The sequence below is a fragment of the Ovis canadensis genome, chromosome 5, assembly GCF_042477335.2.
Source record: "Ovis canadensis isolate MfBH-ARS-UI-01 breed Bighorn chromosome 5, ARS-UI_OviCan_v2, whole genome shotgun sequence".
Taxonomy (NCBI): Eukaryota; Metazoa; Chordata; class Mammalia; order Artiodactyla; family Bovidae; genus Ovis; species Ovis canadensis.
This window is the reverse complement of record NC_091249.1, coordinates 35,662,793-35,690,169: the sequence shown is the minus strand read 5'-3', so window position 1 is coordinate 35,690,169 and position 27,377 is coordinate 35,662,793. Positions and strand designations below refer to the sequence as shown.

Sequence of the window (27,377 nt, the reverse complement as noted above, 5' to 3'; positions counted from 1 at the left end):
TAGAATTTAATGTTTAAAATCCTCTTTGGGTCTTCTATACTTATTCAATCTTAAATCAAATGTAGATTATCAGTATCTCAAAAGGCTATTTTTTGTTAGTATTCTAAAGAATAACCTCTATATCTCATTCTTTTGTTTCAATCTTTTTCACCTGGTTTCCTCCATTTCCTTTCTATGTGTCATTTTAAACCTCAGTGCCAAGTACCAGCAATGCATGGGCCCCACAGGTGGCATCTGCACTGAAAAGATCATCCAGATTACAGTACAGATGAAGTGTGAACCTAGGCATCTTTCTATTCTTTACATTTCAGTCAGCTGTTTGCCAAAATGGAGAGTGAATTTAAATGTCCTTCCAGAAGCTGCCTTTAAGGGAGATACCCAATGAGCTATCTTTCAGATGAAACAGTACACCATGATGCTATCATAGTATTTCTTCCTTAGTCACCATCAATAGGACAACCTTTAAACAAAGACATGATTTCAGATCATCCTAAGAGATGCTTCCATTGTGTCTGTCTCTATCCAACAGAACCATAAAGCAATCTTTAACATAGTTACTGTTACAATTAAAGTGTTTTCTAAAACACTTGGTTTTATACAAAACTAAAAATTTAGATTTTACTGTTTTTGTTTTGAAATTTATATAACAGGAAAGATAACTTGAGTGGCATCAAATTCCAGATCTCTATATTAATAACCACTGTGAATACAATTTATTAAATTACAGTGTATACTTTCCTAAAACCTAGCAAATCCTTCTGTGTAGCAATTTTGCTTTTTTGTGAGTTAACATGCTTGCTTTAACATGACAAGTATAATAGACAGTCCTGAGCAATTCCAAACTACTAATGGTTCATTTACTACTATTTTGAAAATAATTAAGATCATTATTAAAAGATTTTTATATAATTACTCTTCATAATGAGTATTCTTCATACCATTTGGCTGCATATGAATTATTATCCAATATTTGTAAAATAATACAATTCAACAATTTATTTGATAGTACCATATTACCGGAAAATGTTGTATAACACAGACTAAAGATTAGACTAACATAGCTAAATACATCAACCCTTGAAGAAAATGAGGAAATACAATATATTCAAGTTAGAGTATGATCACAGAGATGTATAGAAATAGGCATAAACAAATGATCATTCAGTCTGAAAACAGTATACTTCAAATGCACTACACATTTTGAGTCTACAGATTAATTAAGAAAGTATTTTCAAATCCTCTTAGAGGTACATGAAAATATTTAAGAGATTCTTACAAACTGAAAAACAAAAATGGCCACGAGAATGAGTTTTTTAAACTGCTCTGCAGTTCTTAAAGTTTAAAAAATGTAACAGTATAATACAGCTTATTTAAAATTCAAAATAGAATTTAAATGTAATAGTGAGATTATATCACTCTCAAAGAAAATAATAATTACTTACTTTGGAGGCCCATGGCTGAAGACAATTGGCATAACAGCGAACAAGAAAAGCCATTTCCTGAGCTGCAAAGGATAGTTTCCTTTTCAAACCAGAGCCACACCGACGAGTATGTTGACAAAATTCTGTTAAGTTTCCTTTTTATAAATCATACACCATTTACAGTGTAAACTGCAGTATAAAGACAGCTTCTCCAAATCCCTTTCAAACTGAAATCAGGATCTTTCAGTACCTTAGAACTGAGCTTCTAAATTACTGGAGCAGTTTTCATCAAAATGTTCACTTTTAATAAGCAAGTCACAGTAAATCAAGATGTTTGCGTTTCTGGCTCAGAACATAGAGACATACACATGCTTCTTCAGGCACCTGGCACAGACATGCACACAGTGGTAACACAACAGTTAATACTGTATCAATCAAAGCAAATAAGGCAACATGCACCAAATCTGTGTTGCTAGATTCTGAGAAACCTTTCCAAAGACAGCTTTGTCTTTTCTTCAATTTATTTCATTCTGTAGAGCAAGCACTGCAGTAATTCTTCTGCCTCAGAAGCAAACCAGAACACTGTATCCTTAAGATGAAAGTTTCTTCTTTATATTGTTAACCATCAGAGGTTAAAAAAAAAAATCAGCCACTGAGCAAGCGGTAGTTAGAAGATGTATGTTCTAACAGGTTTGTCCCAAAGAATGCCTGAGAATCTTCAAAATTAAAAATTTCTCTATGCACAAGCACTATTTACAGCTCTGCAGCACTGCTCCTTGTTCTAATGCATCAGTAAGACAGTACTGTGGATCTGACGTGCTGGTTGAAATTTTATATATGATAGGGTACAAAAACACTACATCGTCTGCTCAAGCAAGACTATATGTTAGCGTCGTAATTCCTACTGTCCTTGCCTGTTTCACAGAAGCTCCCTAAGGAGAAGCTCCTATTGATTCTATGCTCTGCAGTAAGATGAAATATCTAATAAGAAGGAAAGAGAGTGGGAGGAGAATAGAGCTAAAAGGATGACATCACCTGTATAGAAAGCCTTCAGAAACTGCATTAGATCAATTGGCTACTGTATCTGCAGATGTAGCCCAAAGAGCAGTTTACTGAAAACACACACACACCCTTCTATGAGACCTGTCAACAAGCTAAATTCTATAAGAAAAAAATTGGCTCAAGCATCTCTGTTTCAGTTTTAAAATTCATTTTTATTTTTAATTCTGTTCACTGATGCACAGCTTTATTTGGGAAGCCATATTTCCTAATACTACTATTCAAATTTAACATAGGCTTATCCTCCCAAGAGAAAAACAATCAGCTCTAGTAAGATACTCTTGCACTGCAAATACAGAAGGCAGCCTAGTTCTCAGATGTCACATATGTATTCGGCTTGTAAAACTTCCTATTTATCAAGTTAACTGTTCTGAAAGGTGTAACCCTCAAGATTATTCTAAATTAACACTAAAAACATCAAAATTGGCATGAAGATTTATATGTGAATAATAAATTTAAATGGAAACAACAGAATTTCATTGTGCAAAGGGAAACTGGAAAAAAAAAATCACAAGCAAAACAGCTGACATGTAGCATTTACCAACTCCCTCTGAGGAAAAATCATCTATGCAATATGGTACTTTCCTACAGCCCAATGCTAGATTCCTAGAAAGAGACAAGCAGTAAGTAAAATTCAGAAACAATCAGAAAAGAAAATGATTCAACCTGCTTCCAAATTGAGCTTGGACTAAAAGGAAGCATCATTTTTCTATAAAAATTATAGGAAAAAATGAATTCTTGTCACACCCTCACCAATCTGAAAACACAATTCCTCTAGTACCCACCCTACTCTTCAAGATTTTGTCACAAGGCATCTAAATGCAGGTACTACCACAAAGAGTTTCCACTAAGCTATAATGGTGCTTTCCAATAGCCAAAGTAAAACATAGTTTCCAGCGGTTTAAAAAAAAAAAAAAAGGTACCACCCCTCCAGGCAGTAAAATTATAAGAATAACATCAGTATATAGCTCAAAGTAATAGAACTACCTTGCTTTATTGACCTAACACCATTTTAAGGGGAAGAGTATGTGCAACATTAGAGAAATTATTACCTGAGAGACAGGTGTTATTACAAAGGACTCTACTGTCAAAGGGATAAATACCTCATTATTAGCCAAAAAGAAAGAGGCAAAGTAACAAAAGATTTCCAATACCCCTGGGCAAAGTATAAGTCACTTTCTGAACAACACTTTGCTGCCAATCTGAATTATGTTGCTACTTACAAGAATAGAACTGACTTTAGTAAAACTGTTATTCTGACCAAAATCGTATTTTCACAGTAAGTGATTATAAATGAATCTGGGTTTCCATAAAACTTAAGAATTACTTGCTTTCTGAAAATATTTCAGAAGAACATACAAAATGTACATATAAACATATAACTAAGTCTAGCAAATGAACATGACTCTGGCTTTCAAAGCCTGAAACGCAGGAAACATTGACAGGCTGACTTTCCCGCACCAATGTATTTTTTCAACCCAATTAATTTAAATAAACTACAATGAGTTGGAATTTCAACAAAAAGTTAAGTATTCAAGAATAAATTAACTAACATCTAATTTTAACAGTCATTTTTAAAAACAGGATAATGATAGTAGGTATCTTGTATGTAAATGAAGCTGAACATTTTCTAAAGATAATTTCTAAAAGATATTTTGTACATAAACATTAATGCCGCTGAAGAACATTGTAGTTTCAATGTGAGCTAATAATTCTATTCATGTATAGAACCAACAGGATAAATTACAACCAAATCAAAAAGCAAAATCCTAAAGGGCACCTTTTCCCCTTTTTATAAATCATGATGATAGTGCACAAAGAAGGACCTCAAGCTGAGCGAGAGAGAGACAGCCATCTCTTAGCTGCTTTAAAAAAACACCCTGCCCTGTATCTGAAATGCAATCCACTAAGGCCATATGTTAGAATTACTGTAGTAAACACTGGCTCAATAAAGGAACAACTCTCTTTTCCTTTAGTTTGGCCTGGGAGTGAAGATGACATCATCCTTTCCCTTGTTCTACCAATCGTCTCACAGCATCTGCCATTCTAGGGAGCTGTGTGGTGAGCCTGGCATGAAGACTCTCCTTGTGCAAGAACACTATGAGAGAAGCAGGTCAAATTTTATAGTTAGCATGTGAGCCCATCGCCCCTCTGATGATGCACTTTACCACAGTTTCTTCAGAAATAATGACTCACTCTCTTAACTACTGATCAAAAATATAAGCATCCTTTAAAAAGTCAGTAATTTATCAAATAACTAAAATATATGATTAGGTGAATAAATGACTTTTCACTTTCATTACTTAAAAATTTTTATCATGGAGGTCATTCCGTCACCTCATCAATTCAAATAATTGAAGTAACTCAGGCAAGGGAGAATGCCCTGATGTACACATTGTCTAGGAATCATCAACATAGGATAACTATTCAAGAACACATTTTCCCTGCACGTGAAATGCCATAATGATGCTAAGCCACACTGACGAAATCTTTAGCTTTAAAAAAATCTTTCAAACTACTACCAAATAAAGCAATCAATGTATGCATCTGCAAAGCTTCAAACCATTTAAAACAGATTTATAAAAATGTAAATGCTATATAGTTAATAATTATTCATATTATAAATTACACTGTGTAAACTAATTAAAATATATTACCTAAACCATTTCTAAACAAAAATACAAAGCAGAACATTTGAAATCATATTGTATAGAAAGCCAAATATGAAGTTCTAATAGTTATTAAACTATAAATATACCTTTTATTTCAATAAGTAACAACACAGAAAAGGAACAGAAAAAAGGTAATCATGGAAAAAGCGATCAGAAAATTAAAAATGAGAATAAGTTATCATTTTGAGACATTATGGAAAACAAAAACCCAACATTAACAAAAACCAGGTTTAATCTCAGGCACAGTCATACATAACACTTTATTCCTTATCTGCAAAGTGAAGTATTATAACCAGAGTTTAGAGAAGTCAAACTCAAAAGGAGATGAAGATTAAAAGAAAAATTATGTAGTTTTACAAAACAAAACACACAGGCCACTCAGTTCTGTATTTTAGTTGTAAGCATTTGGTCTTTAAAATATAAACTATTAAATGTGCTTATATATATAGTAAAAAATACTTTAATCCTTTTGAAAAATGAATGAATAGATGACACTACCATAACGTCTGAGGCAACATGCAAGCCCTTTTAAAGGATCACAGTAAGCTTTCCTGCTCCCCCCCAGCTCCTGTCCCTTGCTTAACTTCAACATTTGAAATGAATTTTTGTAGTTATCAGACATGGTTAACTCTAATTACTGGTGCCCTTCAGGAATTCCTGCTTTGAAACTGCATCCCCTCTGTTCCTCAGCCTTTTTGGAGACAGAAACGCCACAGTGGCAACCCTCTCCTTCTATTCTATAAGGAATAGTGTGCTGCAGCGTCCTGTCATCTACGCCCACTAAACGACCAGCATCACGCTGCTGAAAGCCCTGTCAGAGCCACCAGCAGGACACACATGCACTATGAAATATCATCCTCCCTTCGGGAGTGATGGAGGAAGAAAAACCAAAGAGGGAGAGGGAAGCCTTCATCATCAACTAAGGTGATGTAAGCTTCTATAATTAGAATCAGTGAAACCGAAGGAACAATAAAAACGCACCACTAAGCTTCTACTTCCACTATAGAGTGCAGTCGAAGCAAGCATTTTTTTTCACTCACACACACATACAAAAACACACTATGCATTTATAGTAATCAGTCAAGTATGCTATATACTGTATGCAAAGTTAATGCAAAGTTTTAATCAAAGGTATTGTTGTCTACAAAAAATGAGACCTGCCCAACAATGAAAATAGATACCTGTATCTATAAACATGAATGAAAAAAGAAATCTCACTAAAAAAAATTAAACTACTGAGAATATTCTGTCCATCTATAAATTCCTGGAATATATTAGAGACTATTTTTGTTATCACTTCTGTAATTTTAAATACTGCATTTTCTGATATTACAAAAGCTAAATGTTAAACAGTACAGTTACTGAGTAGATAACAAATCAAATTAAAAGGCAGTAACAGTCAGGATTATTAATCTATTTGCAATGTCTGAGTAGTTATTTCCCTTGGAATGCTCTAAAAAATCATTATCTTAGGCCATTGGTATGTGTATATAGTATCAGACTTGTTTCACACAATCTTCCAAAGAGCTTTCTATAAAGTGTTTCATGTGTGATAAATATCTTTCCGATTCTGGTTCCCTGGGCAGATCCACAGGAATCAGTGTCATCTTAACAAAAGAAAGAACTGTCTCAGAAAAGCAGAGGGGCATGCCCCTGCCCTCCTTCCAACGCTCCTGAAGCTCATACAGGGTGAATGATAAAGTTTTTTAAACTACTAATTAGAAGTTAGAAATATTTATGTAAAGCATTAAAATAACTTTCATACCCACATGAAAAATAATTTTCATACACTGTGAATCAATCCTAAGGGGAAAAAAGATCAGTCACAGATATATTCATACAAGTTGTAGTAGGAGGGAAATGAAACTGCATGAGAATACTCTGTTGTAATATTAATATTAAAAATAATGTTCAGGGAAAAATTTAATTCCTTGAGAAGTAGAAAGACAGGATAACTAAATATTCAGCATTATCTAAATTAGTCAAAAAGATATTGATGATTTAATCAAGAAACATACATTTAAAAATCATTAGCCACATTTGCTATCTCTGGTTTTGAGGATTACAGTAAACTTATTTCCTTTTTAATATTCTTCTATATTTTTCGACATTACTAAAAGAAACTTTTTTCCCCCTGTGAGACACAAATTTTTTAAATCTGATTTAGGCAGGCATTTGTCCTACTTAGTTTAATTACAATAACACCCCTTTGCTTTTTCTCTGTCCATGTCTGAATTCATGACCCTGTAACTAGGTACAAAAACCTTCTATTGAGAATTCTACATTGTTTCACAGAAGACAATTGAGAAAAATTCTCCTAGGAGACGATAGATGCCCATGAATAAAAAGAGAAAAATCCTGCTCTTTTTTTTAGGTATAAAGCACCATAAAGAACTTATCTGTCCAGAGCACTTTGGCTTGCAAATAGGGTGAAAAGCAATACTGAAAAGCTGCAAATTCTCAGAGGTTGGACTCCAAATTTCTCAGTAGTAACCTGGTCAACACTCACTGTGTTATACACAAGTCAGACTGGCAAAGGCTCCAGATATACAATCTTTACTTCAGAAGTGATAGAAGATTGTTTACTCACTTATCCTTTCATTCTACAAGTATTTACCAAATACAAAATATTTATTTAAGAACAATCAGGATCCATCAAGTGTACAAATAAAGTTCACACTGCTGGACAGTTTCTTTATCAATCAGTGACTATGACTTTAGCAGATCAAGCTTGAAATTATAATAATATATGCAGCAAGAGTGTATATACTTCCTCCATTTTGACTTGAATAAATGATTAAACTAGTTGTTCGCTGGTGCTGTGCTATGGTCTAAAGGCCTGCATTCCACTCCCACCCCTCTCCCCAACCCCCCTACCTCCTTCTGCAAATTCCAGTGTCAAAAATCTAATCTTCAAAATCATGGCACTAGGAGGTGGGGCCTTTGGGAGGTGATTAGGCCATGAGAGATCTGGAACTAGGATTGCATATAAGTGCTAAGTCACTTCAGTCATGTCCAGCTCTTTGTGACTCCTTGGACTGTAACCCACCAGGCTCCTCTGTCCGTAGGATTCTCCAGGCAAGAATACTGGAGTGGGTTGCCAGGCCCTACTTCTGGGGATCTTTCAGACCCAGGGATCGAACCTGTGTCTCCTACAGCTCCTGTACTGCAGGCAGATTCTTTACCACTGAGCCACTGGGGAAGCTGAAGCTGGGATTAGTGCCTGTATAAAAAATGCCTCAGGGAGCTTCCTAGCTCTGTTCTACCACGTGGACACAGAAAGGGGTTGGCAGTCCATAATTAAAAGGGACCTGGTAGCTAGTTCAATTCCTATACATGATGCAGGGACTGAGGGTCTTAAAAACATTGAAAATTAGCACTTGAAATAGAAAAGGAATTCATATCATCTGATTCCTAGTTTAATGTCTATTATATCATATTAAATTGAGGGATCTGGCTCTTATAAACCTGACCATTTCAAGGATGTGATTTATTTCAAAGTCCAAATGGGTGGTCCTGAGACAAATACTGAGATGCCCCTATGAAAGTCTGTGTTCCTGCATAATTCACATACTGAAATTCTAATTCTCAAGATGATGGTATAAGGAGCTGGGGTCTACAGAAGGTGATCAGATTATAAGGAAGGAGCCCTCATGACTAGGGTTAGTGCCCTTAAAAAGGAGGCTCCACAAAGCTCCCTAGCTCTTTCCACCATGTGAGCAGAAAGCAAGAAGTAAGCAGTATACTATCCAGAAGAGGGCCTTTACCAGAACCTGAACATGATAACTGCTAGAACCATGATCTTGGGCTTCTTAGCCTTCGTAATTGTGAGGAATAAAGTTCTGTCATTTTTTTAGTCACTCAGTCTGCTACCCTGTTATAGCAGCCTAAACGGACTAAGACTCATTCCATGAGATGATCTCAGCAATCACCCTCAAACTCTTATTCAGGAGCACTGACAAATGTCTTAAATCTCTCTCTGTACACTATAAATCCAAACAAAACAAGGAGCACTGCAGGAGAGAAAGGAATATAAGGCACAATTACATAAGCAGCAAATGAGAAAGAAATACTTGTTGCATTACTAATTTGTGAGCCTAAAATGAAACCCTAAAGACTCCACCAGAAAATTACTAGAGCTAATCAATGAATGTAGTAAAGTTGTAGGATATAAAATCAACACACAGAAATCCCTTGCATATATATACTAATAATGAGAAAACAGAAAGAGAAATTAAGGAAACAATTCCATTCACCATTGCAACAAAAGGAATAAAATACTTAGGAATATGTCTACCTAAAGAAACTAAAGACCTATATACAGAAAACTATACAACACTGGTGAAAGAAATCGAAGAGGACACTAATAGATGGAGAAATATACCATGTTCATGGAATGGAAGAATCAATACAGTGAAAATGAGTATAATACCCAAAGCAATCTATAGATTCAATGCAATCCCTATCAAGCTACCAATGTTATTTTTCACAGAGAGAGAACAAATAATTTCAAGATTTGTATGGAAATTAAAAAAACCTTGCATAGCCAAAGCAATCTTGAGAAAGAAGAATGGAACTGGAAGAATCAACCTGCCTGACTTCAGGCTCTACTACAAATCCACAGTCATCAAGACAGTATGGTTCTGGCACAAAGACAGAAATGTAGATCAATGGAACAAAATAGAAAGCCCAGAGATAAATCCACACACCTATGGACACCTTATCTTTAACAAAGGAGGCAAGAATATACAATGGAGAAATGACAATCTCTTTAACAAGTAGTGCTGGGAAAACTGGTCAACATTTGTAAAAGAATGAAACTAGATCACTTTCTAACACCATACACAAAAATAAACTCAAAATGGATTAAAGATCTAAATTTAAGACCAGAAACTATTAAACTCCTAGAGGAGAACATAGGCAAAACACTCTCCGACATATATCACAGCAGGATCCTCTGTGACCCACCTCCCAGAATACTTGAAATAAAAGCAAAAATAAACAAATGGGACCTAATTAAACTTAAAAGCTTCTGCATAACTAAGGAAACTATAAGCAAGGTGAAAAGACAGCCTTCTGATTGGGAGAAAATAATAGCAAATGAAGCAACTGACAAACAACTAATCTCAAAAATATACAAGCAACTCCCGTAGCTCAATTCCATTAAAATAAACAACCCAATCAAAAAATGGGCCAAAGAACTAAACAGACATTTCTCCAAAGAAGACATACAGATGGCTAACAAACACATGAAAAGATGCTCAACATCACTCATTATCAGAGAAATGCAAATCAAAACCACAATGAGGTACCATTTCACCCCAGTCAGAATAGCTGCTATCCAAAAGTCTACAAGCAATAAATGCTGGAAAGGGTGTGGTTAAAAGGGAACCCTCTTACACTGTTGGTGGGAATGCAAACTAGTTCAGCCACTATGGAGAACAGTGTGGAGATTCCTTCAAAAACTGGAAATCGAATTGCCTTATGACCCAGCAATCCCACTGCTGGGTATACACACCAAGGAAACCAGAATTGAAAGAGACACGTGTACCCCAATGTTCACTGCAGCATTGTTTATAATAGCCAGGACATGGAAGCAACCTAGATGTCCATCAGCAGATGAATGGATAAGAAAGCTGTGGTACATATACACAATGGAGTATTACTCAGCCATTAAAAAGAATTCATTTGAATCAGTTCTGATGAGATGGATGAAACTGGAGCCGATTATACAGAGTGAAGTCAGAAAGAAAAACACCAATACAGTATACTAAAGCATATATATGGAATTTAGAAAGATGGTAATGATAACCCTGTATGCAAGACAGCAAAAGAGACACAGATGTATAGAACAGTCTTTTGGACTCTGTGGGAGAGGGAGAGGGTGAGATGATTTGGGAGAATGGCAATGAAACATGTACAATATCATATATGAAACGAATCGCCAGTCCAGGTTTGATGCAGGATACAGGATGCTTGGGGCTGGTGCACTGGGATGACCAGAGGGATGGTACGGGGAAGGAGGTGGGAGGGGGGTTCAGGATGGGGAACATGTGTACACCCGTGGCGGATTCATGTTGTTATATGGCAAAACCAATACAATATTGTAATTAGCCTCCAATTAAAATAAATTTATATTTAAAAAAATAAAATGAAACAGTAGATTCTAGAGTATCACACCATGCTTACCACCTGCCATACTATGCTAAAACAATGAACTGGGTGGTAGAAAACATGTAAAGGAGGGTGAGCAAAACAGCAGAGGATGCGATGGTTAGACAGCATCACTGACTCAATGCACATGAATCTGAGCAAATTCCAAGACACAATGAAGGAAAGGGAAACCTGGTATGCTGCAGTCCATGGGGTCTCAAAGAGTTGGACATGACTTAGTGACTGAACAACAATTAAAAATTCAACTCATTACCTATGAAAAAGGTTCACCACTGTAGGTTATTTAAAACACAGCAGTCAACTTTCCATAAAAAAACACATACACTTAAATTCTTAAGTAAGTTGTGGTGGCTCAGATGGTAAAGAATCCGCCTGCAATGGACATGATCTGGGTTCGATCCCTGGGTTGGGAAGATCTACTGGAGAAGGGAACGGCTACCCTCTCCAATATTCTTGCCTAGAGAATTCCATGAATAGAGGAGGCTGGCAGGCTATAGCCCATGGGGTCGTGAAGAGTAGGACATGACTGATCGACTTTCCCTACTCTATCTTCAGAAGAGAACATAATTATGAGCAAATGCATATAAGTATGTGTATCATCTTATGGGTTCTACTTCAATCAGAAGCAGCACAGTCTAGGAACATGGAAGTGTTAGGGAAGGCTTCTCTAAAGAGTTCATGGATGACTGGAGTTGTAGGAGCTGAGCAAGACTTTGTCAGGAGGACATGGTAGAGGCCATTCTGGATAAAAGGAGCAAATAGCACGCTAAGATTCAAACTGAATCATCAAAGGACAGAATCACATTAACAAAGAGGACTGTAAGAAACTACCAGGGTGAGAGAAGAACCAAAGGAAGGAATAACCTACACAATAATGGGGCCAGAAGGCTGAGAAGGTAGGCTGGGGGCAGATGAGAACGGGTTTTACATATCAATTAATCTCAGTACTTTAAAAATTAAATATTTCTGAGCTGTATTTCTTAGCTATATAACTTACTCATAAATTAATACATTACCAATATATAATTTATTTATTAACACATAATTAATACACATATTCTAAAATATATAATCTATTTATAAATTACTACATGTAAAAACATGGTTAATAAATATTTATAAATTAATATGTGAATTTATACATGCATTAATACATGTAGTATCAGCAAAAATGCTTTGTGTTCACTGTAAATAAACAGAAAAATGTACACAAAATCTTAAGAGGATTACAGTACACATAAACTCTATTTTCTTCCCATGTCCCATTTTGCAAACTACATTTTAATGACCTAATTACTAAAAGAAAAAAGGTCTTCAAGTCAATAATTCCAAAACCAGTCATCAGTTTCCAGCAGACATCCTTTGTCATCATTTAATTGGCTTCTAGTCATTTATTATTATATGTTGTAAGGCAATTAATTCAGCGACTTTCATATACATTTATATAAGCACTCTATCTTGTAGGGTTGAAAAAATAAATTATTTAAAGTGAACCACAGCAAGTACAGGCTACAAGAAAATTGTGAAAGGCATAGGTGGCTGATTGCTGCCTGCCTGATTTTATATTTCCTACCTTTTTTCTCCCTTTGATACTTTATCCTACATTTTTCAGTTATCTTTACATTTATACATATTTTGATAAACATGTTTTATGGCCAGGAATCAATAAATAATAAAATTGTTAGTAACAGGAACAAACATATTTTTTGAGTATTTTAAATAACAGTAACAGGAACAGGAACTGTTGACATTACTGCATGTTTTTCAATGCACGAGACAATGAGCAGAGCCTCTTATACATAAAAAATCACTAAGAAGGATACACAACTTGCCCAAGTTACACAAGAAACCTCAACAAGCTTATAAAAACAGGCACTCTCTTTTCTTTAACAGGCAATATGCTCTGAGGAATATAAGCATGATGGTTCCCATTTTCAAAGCATGTACACTCTGATGGGAGAAACAGACATATGAATAAAAAAAAGTACAATGCAGTATAATAAATGGTAACAGGTATATACACGGGATACTACAGCAATGTAGATATGTATACCTAATCCTACCAAGAAAAATTCATAGATTCCTCCCATGAGATGATATAAAGTATTTAAATTAAAATTTTAATTTTAAATTAAAATTCTCAGTCATACCAGCCACATTTTAAATGCTCAAAAGCCACATGTGGCTGGTTACTATCAGTTTGAAAACCACAGATATAAATCATTTGCATCATTGCAGAAAGTTCTATTAGACAGAACTGGTTTAGCCTACATGCCAGATAAATATTCTAGATCATTAGACTTTCTAATAGGTGGTAGTAGGCCATAAAAAGACTTAAGAGTTTAAAAGAAACAACACTGTTAAAAGATTCTTTTAGGACTGATAAAAGTAAAATGAATGAATTATTTGGTAGCAGGGGATAGTGGAGTACATAAAGAATAGGGCTAGGAGTACACACCAGAGAGAAGAGAAAAACTGAACTTGAAATAAACAAAATGATTAAACTATTTTAAAATGCCAAAATTATATAATACTTTTCAATTAAAAAAATTTTAAGTTCTTAAAATGAAAAATTATTGCTTTTACAATAAAAGTTGTTGGTGGGGGGGGCGGGTTGTTGGGAGATGCTTCTACAACATTTCTAAAAAGAATGACAGTGAACACTAAAGCAATGACATGTGGAAACTGAGATAAGGGCACAAACATCTGAGAGAAAGAACCTAGAGATATCATTAACTGATTAAACCTCGAGTGTGCACATATGTTCTATCAGACCATCATGCAAGACAGGCAAACTCAATACTGTCATCCTCATTTTTAGAGCAAAGCAACCAAAGCATTAACAGTTCAGATAAAATGCCCCAATCACATAATAAATGAAAGGAGAATTCAGAGAGATGGCTCATCTAAATAAAAGACTATTTTTACTTGTCTTAATTACCTATCCTATTCACTGAATATTGCTTCCAATCACCTTTATGCTATTTTCAAATATCAAGTATATCCTCCCCAAAGATTAAAGTCCTGAAATCACTGAGAATATCTGAAGATATTTAAATGTGTTGTGAGCTCTGAGAGCAATACCCAAAGGAGTTTCAATAATGTTATTACTGTTATAGAAGTGCTCTTTTAACACTAAAAAAGAAAAACTTTTTAAGTTTAGAGTGTGGTTCTCATCTTTATACAAAGCAATGTACATGAGTAGACTGAAAATATTTCATAAAAATGAATCTTTTTTTTCAATCATTCTAGGCATTCACTTAGAAAGTATCTTTCAAACATATGCAAAATTTTTAATGCTCATAAAATTTGATGTACAGGTTTGGATTAATGATACTTAAGAAAACTACTGTAAAAAAATATTCCATACATCTTTAATAATTTTTGACCTTTAGCACTCTAGCAAGAAAAAGTTGATGGCTTGCAAGTGCAAAAAGAAACTGTCAAATTTCCACTGCTATCTTAAATAATGATTCTGGGACTTACATGGTGGTCCAGTGGCTAAAAACTCCATGCTCCCAATGCAAGGGGCCCAAGTTCAATCCCTGGTGGGGTAACTAGACCCCACATGCCAGTTAAGACTGAACATGCATGTGCCGCAACTAAGACCTGGTGTAGTCAAGTAAATATTTTTTTTTTAAATGAGTCCTCCTGATCTCTCTGAACTGCTGATAATACCCACAAAAGAAATAAAGATCCTATGGTAGTCATAAAACCAATTATCTACTGTATCAATACTGATTAAGACTTTTGCTATTAAAACTTATACCCATCCTTATCTAACTATTCCAAAATAGAAGGAGGAACACTGCCAAATTCACTGTAGTAAGCCACAATCACACTGCTATTAAAAGCAGCCAAATACACTATAAGAAAAGAAAATTACAGGCCAATATCTTTGATGAATACAGATGTTAAAACCCTCAAAAAATATTAGCAAATCTAATCCAAAAATATATAAAAAGGATCATACAGAATGATGAAGCTGGATTCATTTCGGGGTTTCAAGGATGGTTCAACATACACAAATCAATCACTGTGATATACCACACTAAACAAAAGCAGAGAAAAAAAGATGGAAAAAAAAAGCATTTGACAAAATTCAACATCCCTTCATGCAAAAACTCTCACCAAAGAGGGTAGAGAAAGAACATAGCTTGACATAACAAGAGTCATTTATAACTCTTATAACAAAATTCATCACACTCAACAGTGAAAAGCTGAAAATCTTCCCACTAAATTCAGGAATAACAGGAGGATGCCCACTCACCACTTCCGGACAACACACTATTGGAAGTCCCAGTCATAGAAATAAGACAGGAAAAAAAAAAATAAAAGGTATCCAAACTGGAAGGGAAGAGGTAAAACTGTTACTATTTCCAGATGACATAATACTTTCTATAAAGAGCCCCAACTTTTCCACACACAAACCCTTTTAGAACTAATAAATATATCTGGCAAGGCAGTAGTATACAAGATTAAAATATAGATATTGGTAAAGGAAAAAAATTCCTGTTTAAAATTATGTTAAATAAGCAAAATACCTAAGAATAAATTTAACCAAGGAAATGAATGACCTATACACTGGTAACTATAAAACACTGATATGGGAAAATGAAGATGACACAAAGAAGTGGAAAGATAGCTCATGCTCTTAGACTCCAAGAATTAATATTGTTAAAATGGCCACACTATCCAAAGCAATCGACAGATTTAATGTAATCTCTACCAAAATACATAGGAAATTCTTCGTAAAATTAGGGGAAAAATCCTAAAATTCATATGGAACCACAAAAGACCCAGAAAGTTCTATCCAAGAATATATAAAATGTCATTAGTAGTTCCATAAGTGAGTGATGGGACTAATCAACTTTTAATTTTTCAAAAACAGATAATCATTTGTGCAATAAGTCCAAACTTAATTAAAACTTGAATTAGCTAAAATTAATTAGTGACAGGGAAAGTTACTATATAAAACGTGGGAATTCCCTGGCAGTCCAGTGGTTAAGACTCGGCACTTTCACTGCCATGGTCCCGAGTTCAATCCCTGTTCTGCAAACTAAATGGTACAGCCAAAAAACAAAACAAAAAAAATCATCAAATAATAAAAACAGGAAATGAACTTTTATGTAATAAAAATGTGAGGACTACTTCATATGTTATTGCTTATTGTCAGAATGTGTTCAATCAAAGAAATTAGGCAAATAATGACTAAATCCTTCAGTTTAGTCGCTCAGTCGTGTCTGACTCTTTGCGAGCCCATGAATCGCAGCACTCCAGGCCTCCCTGTCCATCACCAACTCCCGGAGTTCACTCAAACTCACATCCATCGAGTTGGTGATCCATCGAGTTGGTGATGCCATCCAGCCATCTCATCCTCTGTCATCCCCTTCTCCTCCTGCCCCCAGTCCCTCCCAGCATCAGATCCTTATAGCTGCTCAAATTTAACACTCTAACACAAACAACTCCCTAAATAATCCTCCTTATTCCTAAGATGGAATGAATTTCTGTTTCTGACAACCAAAAGAACATATACCCTTGGGAATTTTGATACCCTAAATCTCTAGGCTGTTTTTATATTTTGGGGGATCAAGTTTCCTTTGAAAACTTATAAAACACACCTGGATTTATTCTTTCTTAAATTATCCTTATTCCTTGATTCAACTATTGGATCATTCAAAAAGTTTCTTCAAGTATTTCCCGTAAGATCGTATGGGAAATTCTGAAAAAACTTTTTGGCCAACTCAATACTTTTCAATCTGAAAAGCAGCATCTATCATTACAATATTAAAGACTTAAGAAGATTTTCTGGTTTTATGGAAGTTGTTTATTTCATCATCATCTTTCAGTAATTGCCTGTGAAAACATACCTTTAACAATTGCATGTATTTCTGCACTAGCATACACTAGCATAACTGTCCCACACCTGAAGGGAAGAACCGACATTTTCTAAATTTCTTTGGCATGCCTTAGTTCATAAAACAAAAAAGCTCCCAAATGAGTCTGTTTTCTGAGTTCTCTTGGCACACATACACTCAGGGCACACCGTTCAAGCAACAGAAAGGTAAGAAAATCCACAAGCATGTCTAAAAAGACACATTTAAAAAATTCTTTTACACCATTTAAACAAAAACAAATATCCCACTGGTAAGACTATTTCTATCAAAGCCAACACAACAGAAACATTTTTAAAAATTATATAGATATCTTTACATGCCCCAAACTTTTATCTGTAGTGCCCAAGTGTTGATATTACCAAAAATATATGCTGATATTACCAAAAATGTTACGTTCATACTGTATATGAACATTAAGGAATATCAATGAAATGTTCGTAAATATACTCACAGAAAGATAGTTGTTAACATCCACATCATCAGTAATAGTCTGGCGTTCTCCTTTACAATTAATTTTCCGAAACCTTCTTCGAGACTGTCTGGCGGGAATTTCTCTTTGTAGAATACTATCTTCATTATCTTTGGAATTCTCTACCTGAAACACATGTTCACATTCCTGATTAAACATCCAATTTTTCCATATTACTGACAGTCTGTGGAGTTTTAACAGGCTCATAAGGAGGCTTCATTTACTTCAAGCAAGAAAACTGCCTCAAGAAAACAGTCTGTATAGGACAATGCTCATGAGTACAAAAAGATTAAAGGTGACATTATAAAGATCTGGAGACCACAATTTCCTCCCAGGAAATAGTCTCTCTTGCTTACATGAGCATACATCCTCCTAAGTCACTTACCAGAAATGAAGGCTGTTAACTACACCTACACATATCACAACATCTGAGTTAGTCTAATTACAAACTGCCTGGTTATACACATATTTTATTTAGCAAACAATCATGGTTATGCCTTCAGTGAACTGCTAAACAATGAAACAAAAATGCTTTATGTGTTATTCTTTGATGTCCATCTTAATGTGTGAAAACAGTCAAGAGTAACTAAGGCTGGCATCTTCTACGGAGGAAGGGAAAACTAACATTTACTGAGGGCTTTAGGCCAGCATGTATATACATTATACTATATAGTTTACACAACAGCCCTGTAATCAGATATTCAGTGCAGTTGCTCAGTTGTGTCCGGCTCTTTGCAACCCCATGAATCGCAGCACGCCAGGCCTCCCAGTCCATCACCAACTCCTGGAGTTCACTCAAACTCATGTCCATCAAGTCCGTGATGCCATCCAGCCATCTCATCCTGTCATCCCCTTCTCTTCCTGCCCCCAATCCCTCCCAGCATTCAGGGTCTTTTCCAATGAGTCAAATCTTCACATGAGGTAGACAAAGTATTGGAGTTTCAGCTTCAGCATCAATCCTTCCAATGAACACCCAGGACTGATCTCCTTTAGAATGGACTGGTTGGATCTCCTTGCAGTCCAAGGGACTCTCAAGAGTCTTCTCCAACACCACACTTCAAAAGCATCAATTCTTTGGTGCTCAGCTTTCTTCACAGTCCAACTCTCACATCCATACATGAACAGTGGAAAAACCATAGCCTTGACTAGATGGACCTTTGTTGGCAAAGGAATGTCTCTGATTTTGAATAGGCTATCTAGGTTGGTCATAACTTTCCCTCCAAGCAGTAAGCATCTTTTAATTTCATGGCTTCAATCACCATCTACACTGATTTTGGAGCCCAAAAAAATAAAGTCTGCCACTGTTTTCACTGTTTCCCCATTTATTTCCCATGAAGGGATGGGACCAGATGCCATGATCTTAGTTTTCTGAATGTTGAGCTTTAAGTCAGCCTTTTCACTCTCCTCTTTGACTTTCATCAAGAGACTCTAGTTCTTCTTCACTTTCTGCCATAAGGGTGGTGTCTTCTGCATATCTGAGGTTATTGATATTTCTCCCAGCAATCATGATTCCAGCTTGTGCTTCTTCCAGCCCAGCGTTTCTCATGATGTACTCTGCATAGAAGTTGCAGGGTGACAATATACAGCCTTGACGTACTCAGGTGTTACTATTTCCAATTTAAAGGTGAACAAGGGAAAATCCAAAAAGATCAGTGACTTCCAAGTCTCATAACAGTGATACTTATTAAAGGGGATCTAGAATACAAGCCTGTTTCCAAAACTTATGCCACTGATACAAGACTACATTGCCAAGGGAGGAGGGGAAGGATAGAAATAGCTCAGGGATATTAACAGGTACAAACATCCAGCTGTAAAATAAATGACTCATGGATATGAAATGCACAGGGTGAAGAATATAGTCAATAAATCTGTAATAACATTGTATGGTGACAGATGGTAATAGGACTTATTGTGGTGATTATTTTGAAATGTACAGAAATACCAAATCACTACTTTGGGTAAGAGGAACTAACCTAACACTTAAGTTAGTTTAACCTCAGTGTTCTGGGTTGATTTTACTTCAAAAACAAACAAACTCACAGTAAAAGAGATCAGATTTGTGGTTCCTAGAGATGAGGGCTGAGGGAAGAAGAACGGAACTGGAGGAATCAACCTTCCCAAATTCATACTATACTACAAAGCTACAGTCAACAAAACAGTATGGTACTGGCACAAAAATAAAAAAATAGATCAATGGAACAAAACAGAAAGCCTGGAGATAAATCCTTGCACCTATGGATACCTTAACTTTGACAAAAGAGGCAAAAATATACAATGGAGAAAAGACAGTTTCTTCAACAATTGGTGTGGGAAAACTGGTGAACTACGTGTAAAAGAATGAAATTAGAACACTTTCTAACACCATACACAAAAATAAACTCTAAATGGGTTAAAGACCTAAATGTAAGACTAGAAGCTATAAAACTCTTAGAAGAAAATATAGGCAGAACATTCTCTGACATAAATCACAGCAACATCCTCTATGACCCACAACCCAGAGTAATGGAAATAAAACCAAACAAATGGGACCTAATTAAGCTTAACAGATTTTGCATAACAAAGGAAACTATAAGCAAGGTAAAAAGATGGCACTCAGAATGGGAGAAAATAACAACAATGGAAACATCTGCAAAGAATTAAATCTCCAAAATATGAAAGCAGCTTACGCAGCTTAATATCAGAAAAACAAACAAGCCAATCAAAAAAGTGGGCAGAAGGCCTAAACAGATGACATACAGATGGCCAATAAACACATGAAAAGATCCTCAACATTGCTTATTATTAGAGAAATGCAAATCAAAACCACCATGAGGAATCATCTCACACTGGTCAGAATGGCCATTATCAAAAAGTCTACAAACAATAAATGCTGGAGAGTGCCCAGAAAAGAGTTGTAGAGAAAAGGGAACCCTCTTACACTGCTGGTGGGAATGCAAACTGATAAAACCACTATGCAGAACAGTATGAAGTTTCCTTAAAAAAACTAGGACTAAAACTGCCACACAACTCAGCAATCCCACTACTGGGCATATACCCTGAGGAAACCAGAACTGGAAAAGACACATCACATGTATCCCGATGTTCACTGCAGCACTATTTACAATGGCTAGGACATGGAAGCAACCTAGATGTCTACTAGCAGATGAATGGGTAAGGAAGTTGTCATACATACACAAAATGGAATATTACTAAAAAGGATGAAAACGCAAAAGGAATATTACTCAAAAGCTATAAAAAGGAACACATTCTAGTCAGTTTTAATGAGGCAGATGAATCTAGAGACTATTAAAGTGAAGCAAGTCGAAAACAAAGATAAATACTGTAAATTAATGCATGTATATGAAATCTAGAAAGATGGCATCAGTGATCCTACATGCAGAGTAGCAAAGGAAACACAGATATAGAGAACAGACCTTTGGACTCGGTGGGAGAAGGAGAAGGTGAGATGATTTGAGAGAATAGCACTTAGACATATATGCTACCATATGTAAAATAGATAATCAGTGTGAGTTTGATATATGACACAGGGCACCCAAATCCAGTGCTCTGTCACAACCTGGAGGGATAGGGTAGGGGGAGGTGGAAGGGACACATGTATAACTATGGTAGATTCATACTGACGTATGACAAAAACCATCACAATATTTTAATTATCCTCCAATTAAAATAAATAGATTTAAAAAAAGAAAAAATAAAACAGAAACTTCCAGTTATAAGGCAAATAAGTACTAGGGATGTGATGTCAACACGATAAATAAACACTATTGTATACAACTCAGTGACACACATGTTATATATGAAAGCTGTTAAGAGTAAATCCTAAGCATTCTCATCACAAGAAAAACATTTTTTTCTATTTAACTTTCTATCTACATGAGATGATGGTCAGTCATTAAATTTATTGTGCTTTATCACTTCATGATGTTAAGTCAAATCATTATGCCTTAAACTTATACAGTTGTATATGTATAAATTTACATATATAATAAATAAAACTGGAAGGATAATAAAATATTTATTATTATCCCTCAATATAACTGGAAGGAAAGAAAAAGACTATCTTGCCTATCTACTAAAAATTACAAATTATATCATAACTTTAAAAAATCACTTTTGCAAAGGTATACTGACATGTTCTAAAGTAGACTTATAATTAACCTCACATTCAATAAATAACAAACAACAATTTCAGCTTTTTCCCACAACTACTTCTCCTGCTAAAATTGTATCATTTGCTGATGATATCAAAAATATCCGAGTCATCCAAGAATGAAATTTCAACATTTCCAATTCCTCTGCTTATCTTCCAAATCTTATCTTCAATCATTTCTTCAAAACTGTTGAATGGGTTTTTTAGAAATCCCTTTCATGATGCCTTTTCATTCCCACTATCACCATTCCTTAGTCAAGCCTTCACCACTTCAGTCCTAAACTTACTGCTTCTGTCACGGTCTTCTGCAATTCCATCTGGCATGGTCAGGTAAATCACCTAGATAAAACAGTATGTCGTCCCCTGTTCAAAATGCTACAGTGGACCTCTAATGGATACCAAATACATTTAAACTATTACATTTGCTATCCCAAGCCATATTTGCTCCATTGCCGAAATATTTTTAGCACTTTATCTTACACAAGGAAGTCTGGAGAAACTGCTCCCACATCCTCCTCCTCACAAAAAATCCTCTCACTTAAAAGCTCCAATGAGATATGCAAAACTTCCTGATGATTTCTCAGAAAGAATCAATGTCTAAACAGTTCTGTTTCCAATGTGAGTGTTCAGGAGTAAGTAGCAGTCAAAACACTGACTATTCATGATTCCCTACTTTGGCCACCTGATGTGAAGAACTGATTCATTTGAAAAGACCCTGATGCCAGGAAAGATTGAAGGCGGGAGGAGAAGGGGATGACAGAGGATGAGATCGTTGGATGGCATCACGGACTTGATGGATGTAAGTTTGAATAAATCCCAGGAGTTGGTGGCGGAGAGGGAGGCCTGGCACGCGCAGTCCATGGGGTTGCAAAGAGTCAGACACGACGGAGCAACTGAACTGAAACATTAATAAGTTACATTCTGCTAAACAAGTTTACCTACTTCAATTTCTGTTATTCTATCCATTTTATCTTCATATGCTACCAATCATGTGAGAACATCTCAACTGCCATCTCTTCAATGACCACGAGACATTCCTGACTGGTTGACTACGTGTACCTGACCCAGAGTTCTCATAAATAGGACTGCTTTCAGGCCTTTGCATTCATTTGTATTATTTCTGCCTAAAAGTCATTCCTCCTCTGCTAAAATCTTGGCAAGCTATATACTTCTCATAACCCAGTTCAACTAACCCTACCTCTGCCCCAAGAAGGTATCACCCCTTCTACAGCACTAAGTATATTAGCCATAATTATTGGATAAGCCCACCTCACTACAAGTTCTCTAGTATAAGAACTGTATTATATTCATATTCATCTTTGCTCACTTATTAAAAATCTTTGCCAAAATGGGCATTAAATTCTTTCTCCCTACAGATTTTAAGCCCTTTCAAGTATGTGTAAGATACTCAACAAATACACAGGCAGGCAGGATAACTTACTGAATATTATTTTTTTGAAAGGTAAAATCCAGAAGACTCATGTGTTGACAGCCTAATTCAAAACTACAGAATTTTGTAGAGGCAGTAAATACATGTCACCTCCTTGACATTAAATTTCCTCTTTTAAAAAATGATCTTATTTACTAAATCACTACATTGGGCCAAGTATCAGAAACTATAAGTTATATCCTTTAAGGCTCACAGCACAGCTACTCTTTCTGTTAACAGATGCTATGGAGCCTCATAAAGCTTTTTATTTCACACAAATGGATGAGCAAAAATTCAAAAATTAAGTGTGACTGAAAAGTTCATTGCCTTCATACCATCCTATTGCACAGGATGTTCTAGATTATTTAGGTGAAATACCAGTATAATGATTCTTAGATCTTTTATTATCTACCATTTATCTAGCAAAAACAGTGATTTAAATGATAAAGGATTTTCAAGACAGAAATAGTAGTAAATTAAAATTAGGAAAGGAGTTTCTAAGCCTCAAAAATGTGGGGGAAAGTACCAAATGAAAAAAGCAAACAATGTATAAATGATTAAACGCTCACTGAACACAACGGAAATGTGAGATTAGATTTAAAAGTGAAATCTCATAAACACATACTGAAATGGCACAAAAGTAGGAATCCTAATGCAAAGAATGAAGTGAAGGCAAAATACCAGGAAACAGGCTAGCAACAAAGACCCAATCTATCAGATGATTTCTCAACTTTAAAGGCAAGACTTTCCACTTTGATGGTTAGTTCAGTACAGTCACTCAGTCATGTCCGACTGTTTGTAACCCGATTAATCACAGCACGCCAAGCCTCCATGTCCATCATCAACTACAGGAGTTCACTCAGACTCAGGTCCATCAAGTCAGTGATGCCATCCAGCCATCTCGTCCTCTGACGTCCCCTTCTCCTCCTGCCCGCAATCCCTCCCAGCATCAGAGTCTTTTACAATGAGTCAGCTCTTCCCAAGAGGTGGCCAAAGTACTGGAGTTTCAGCTTAGCATCATTCCTTCCAAAGAAATCCCAGGGTTGATCTCCTTCAGAATGGCCTGGTTGGATCTCCTTGCAATCCAAGGGACTCTCAAGAGTCTTCTCCAACACCGCAGTTCAAAAGCGTCAATTCTTCAGCGCTCAGCCTTCTTCACAGTCCAACTCTCACATCCATACATGACCACAGGAGAAACCATAGCCTTGACTAGACGGACCTCAGTCAGCAAAGTAATGTCTCTGCCTTTCAATATGCTGTCTAGGTTGGTCATAACTCTTCTTCCAAGGAGTAAGGGTCTTTTAATTTCATGGCCGCAGGCACCATCTGCAGTGATTTTGGAGCCCACAAAAATAAAGTCTGCCACTGTTTCCACTGCTTCCCCATCTATTTCCCATGAAGTGATGGGACCCGATGCCATGATCTTTGTTTTCTGGATGTTAAGCTTTAAGCCGACTTTTTCACTCTCCTCTTTCACTTTCATCAAGAGGCTTTTTAGTTCCTCTTCACTTTCTGCCATAAGGGTGGTGTCATCTGCACATCTGAGGTTACTGATATTTCTCCCGGCAATCCTGATTCCAGCTTGTGCTTCTTCCAGCCCAGCGTTTCTCATGATGTACTCTGCATATAAGTTAAATAAGCAGGGTGACAATATACAGCCTTGACACACTCCTTTTTCTATTTGGAACCAGTCTGTTGTTCCATGTCCAGTTCTAACTGTTGCTTCCTGACCTGCATATAGAGTTCTCAGGAGGCACGTGAGGTGGTCTGGTATTCCCACCTCTTTCAGAATTTTCTACAGTTTATTGTGATCCACACAGTCAAAGGCTTTGGCATAGTCAGTAAAGCAGAAATAGATGTTTTTCTGGAACTCTCTTGCTTTTTCGATGATCCAGCAGATGTTGGCAATTTGATCTCTGGTTCCTCTGCCTTTTCTAAAACCAGTTTGAACATCAGGAAGTTCACGGTTCACGTATTGCTGAAGCCTGGCTTGGAGAATTTTGAGCATTACTTTACTAGCGTGTGAGATGAGTACAACTGCGCGGTAGTTTGAGCATTCTTTGGCATTGCCTTTCTTAGGGACTGGAATGAAAACTGACCTTTTCCAGTCCTGTGGCCACTGCTGAGTTTTCCAAATTTGCTGGCATATTGAGTGCAGCACTTTCACAGCATCATCTTTCAGGATCTGAAATAGCTCCACTGGAATTCCATCACCTCCACTAGCTTTGTTCGTAGTGATGCTTTCTAAGGCCCACTTGACTTCACATTCCAGGATGTCTGGCTCTAGATGAGTGATCACGCCATTGTGATTATCCAGGTCGTGAAGATCTTTTTTGCACAGTTTTTCTGCGTATTTTTGCCACCTCTTCTTAATATCTTCTGCTTCTGTTAGGTCCATACCATTTCTGTCCTTTATTTTGCCCTTCTTTGCATGAAATGTTCCCTTGGTATCCCTGATTTTCTTGAAGAGATCTCTAGTCTTTCCCATTCTGTTCTTTTCCTCTATTTCTTTGCATTGATCGCTGAAGAAGGCTTTCTTATCTCTTCTTGCTATGCTTTGGAATTCTGCATTCAGATGCTTATATCTTTCCTTTTCGCTTCTCTTCTTTTCACAGCTTTTTGTAAGGCCTCCCCAGACTGCCATTTTGCTTTTTTGCATTTCTTTTCCATGGGGATGGTCTTGATCCCTGTCTCCTGTACAGTGTCACGAACCTCATTCCATAGTTCATCAGGCACTCTATCTATCTATCAGATCTAGGCCCTTAAATCTATTTCTCACTTCCACTGTATAATCATAAGGGGTTTGATTTAGGTCATACCTGTATGGTCTAGTGGTTTTCCCTGTTTTCTTCAATTTGAGTCTGAATTTGGTAATAAGGAGTTCATGATCTGAACCACAGTCAGCTCCTGGTCTTGTTTTTGTTGACTGTATAGAGCTTCTCCATCTTTGGCTGCAAAGAATATAATCAGTCTGATTTCGGTTAGTACCATGTTTTTGTTTCTGAAATTGTCATTTTGCTCCAATACCTTTCTTATGGCTGCTCCATCTGTCTAGTTATATTGTCCACATTTTCTGCTGATACCATTACCATATTAATTATGGTTTTAAATTCTGTCTTATGTTGATCTGGGTCTTAATTTTCATCAATGCTCTGTTGATTGCTTTGTCTCTTGGCAGTGGATTGAGTAGTTTTTTAAAAATTGTTTTTATTTTTATGTGAGTTACTGTTTTGTATTTGATCCTAAATATTGTGTGTTAGGGCAGTAAAGACACAAGGTAGATAGTGTTTAGGCCTGGAGAGGAACACATCTTTTCTGATAGAATTGAGGTAGAACAGTAGTTTCAATTTTCTCTACTGTTACTTTTGTGTTCAGGGCTGAGATTGGTTTTCTGAAAAATTTTTCTGAGTGTTCGTCTTCCACCCTCACTTTTAGGCCTTCTCTGTGCCCTTGTGTTTCAGACAGGATATATCTCCATGTTCTCATCCTTGTTTCTAATGTAGACGGCTATTTCTTGTTACTCACCATTTGCTAGCCTGGCGGTTGGGAGGGAGGGCACTTGGGGAGGATTTTTTTTTCTGGTCTTTATCTGTTTGGTTGCTATTCATAATCTCTGGCTCATTTTCAACTTTTTGTTTGTTTGTTTAAAGTTGTTTTTTTCTTTATCATAGCTTTATATTTTCTGATACTTCCAATATATTGGAATATTTGCAGATGTGATTCTTTTACCTTTTCTGTCCATAGTTGTTCATCATGTCTCTTAGGTTTTCTTGCAGTTGAGGTTGTGTGTGTGTGTGGTTTTTTTCTTTCCGTTTTTAGTTTTGGGGTTTTTGAGGGGGTCAGTTATTTGTGACTTCATGTGTCTTGAACTTTTAGGTGTGGGGATTCTTTGGTTTGGGTTAAAGTTGCATTCTTGCAAAGAGGTTTTAGATTTGCTTTTGTCTCTTGCATGTATGTTTTTTTTTTTTTGTCCTAAAATTCTTTGCGTTTTCTTATACACTTAAAGTATAATGAATTGAAACTATAGACCTGCACTAAGGATGGCCTCTCTCTTGAATTTCCCCAACCCTCAGCAGGTCTTTTCTCAGTGCCAAGCAGTTTTTCTT

The 27,377-nt window shown here is 36.2% G+C and overlaps 1 protein-coding gene across 5 annotated transcripts in view; it reads right to left on the bottom strand.

The window, feature by feature from the left end:
* Positions 1-27,377, bottom strand: part of RAPGEF6 (Rap guanine nucleotide exchange factor 6) — a 220,554-nt gene that overhangs the window by 113,853 nt on the left and 79,324 nt on the right. For all 5 annotated transcript variants that reach the window (XM_069591597.1, XM_069591598.1, XM_069591601.1 and 2 more), the window contains one exon: positions 17,675-17,818. In XM_069591597.1, coding sequence (XP_069447698.1) covers positions 17,675-17,818 — 144 coding nt within the window. The remainder of the gene's footprint in view (positions 1-17,674; positions 17,819-27,377) is intronic.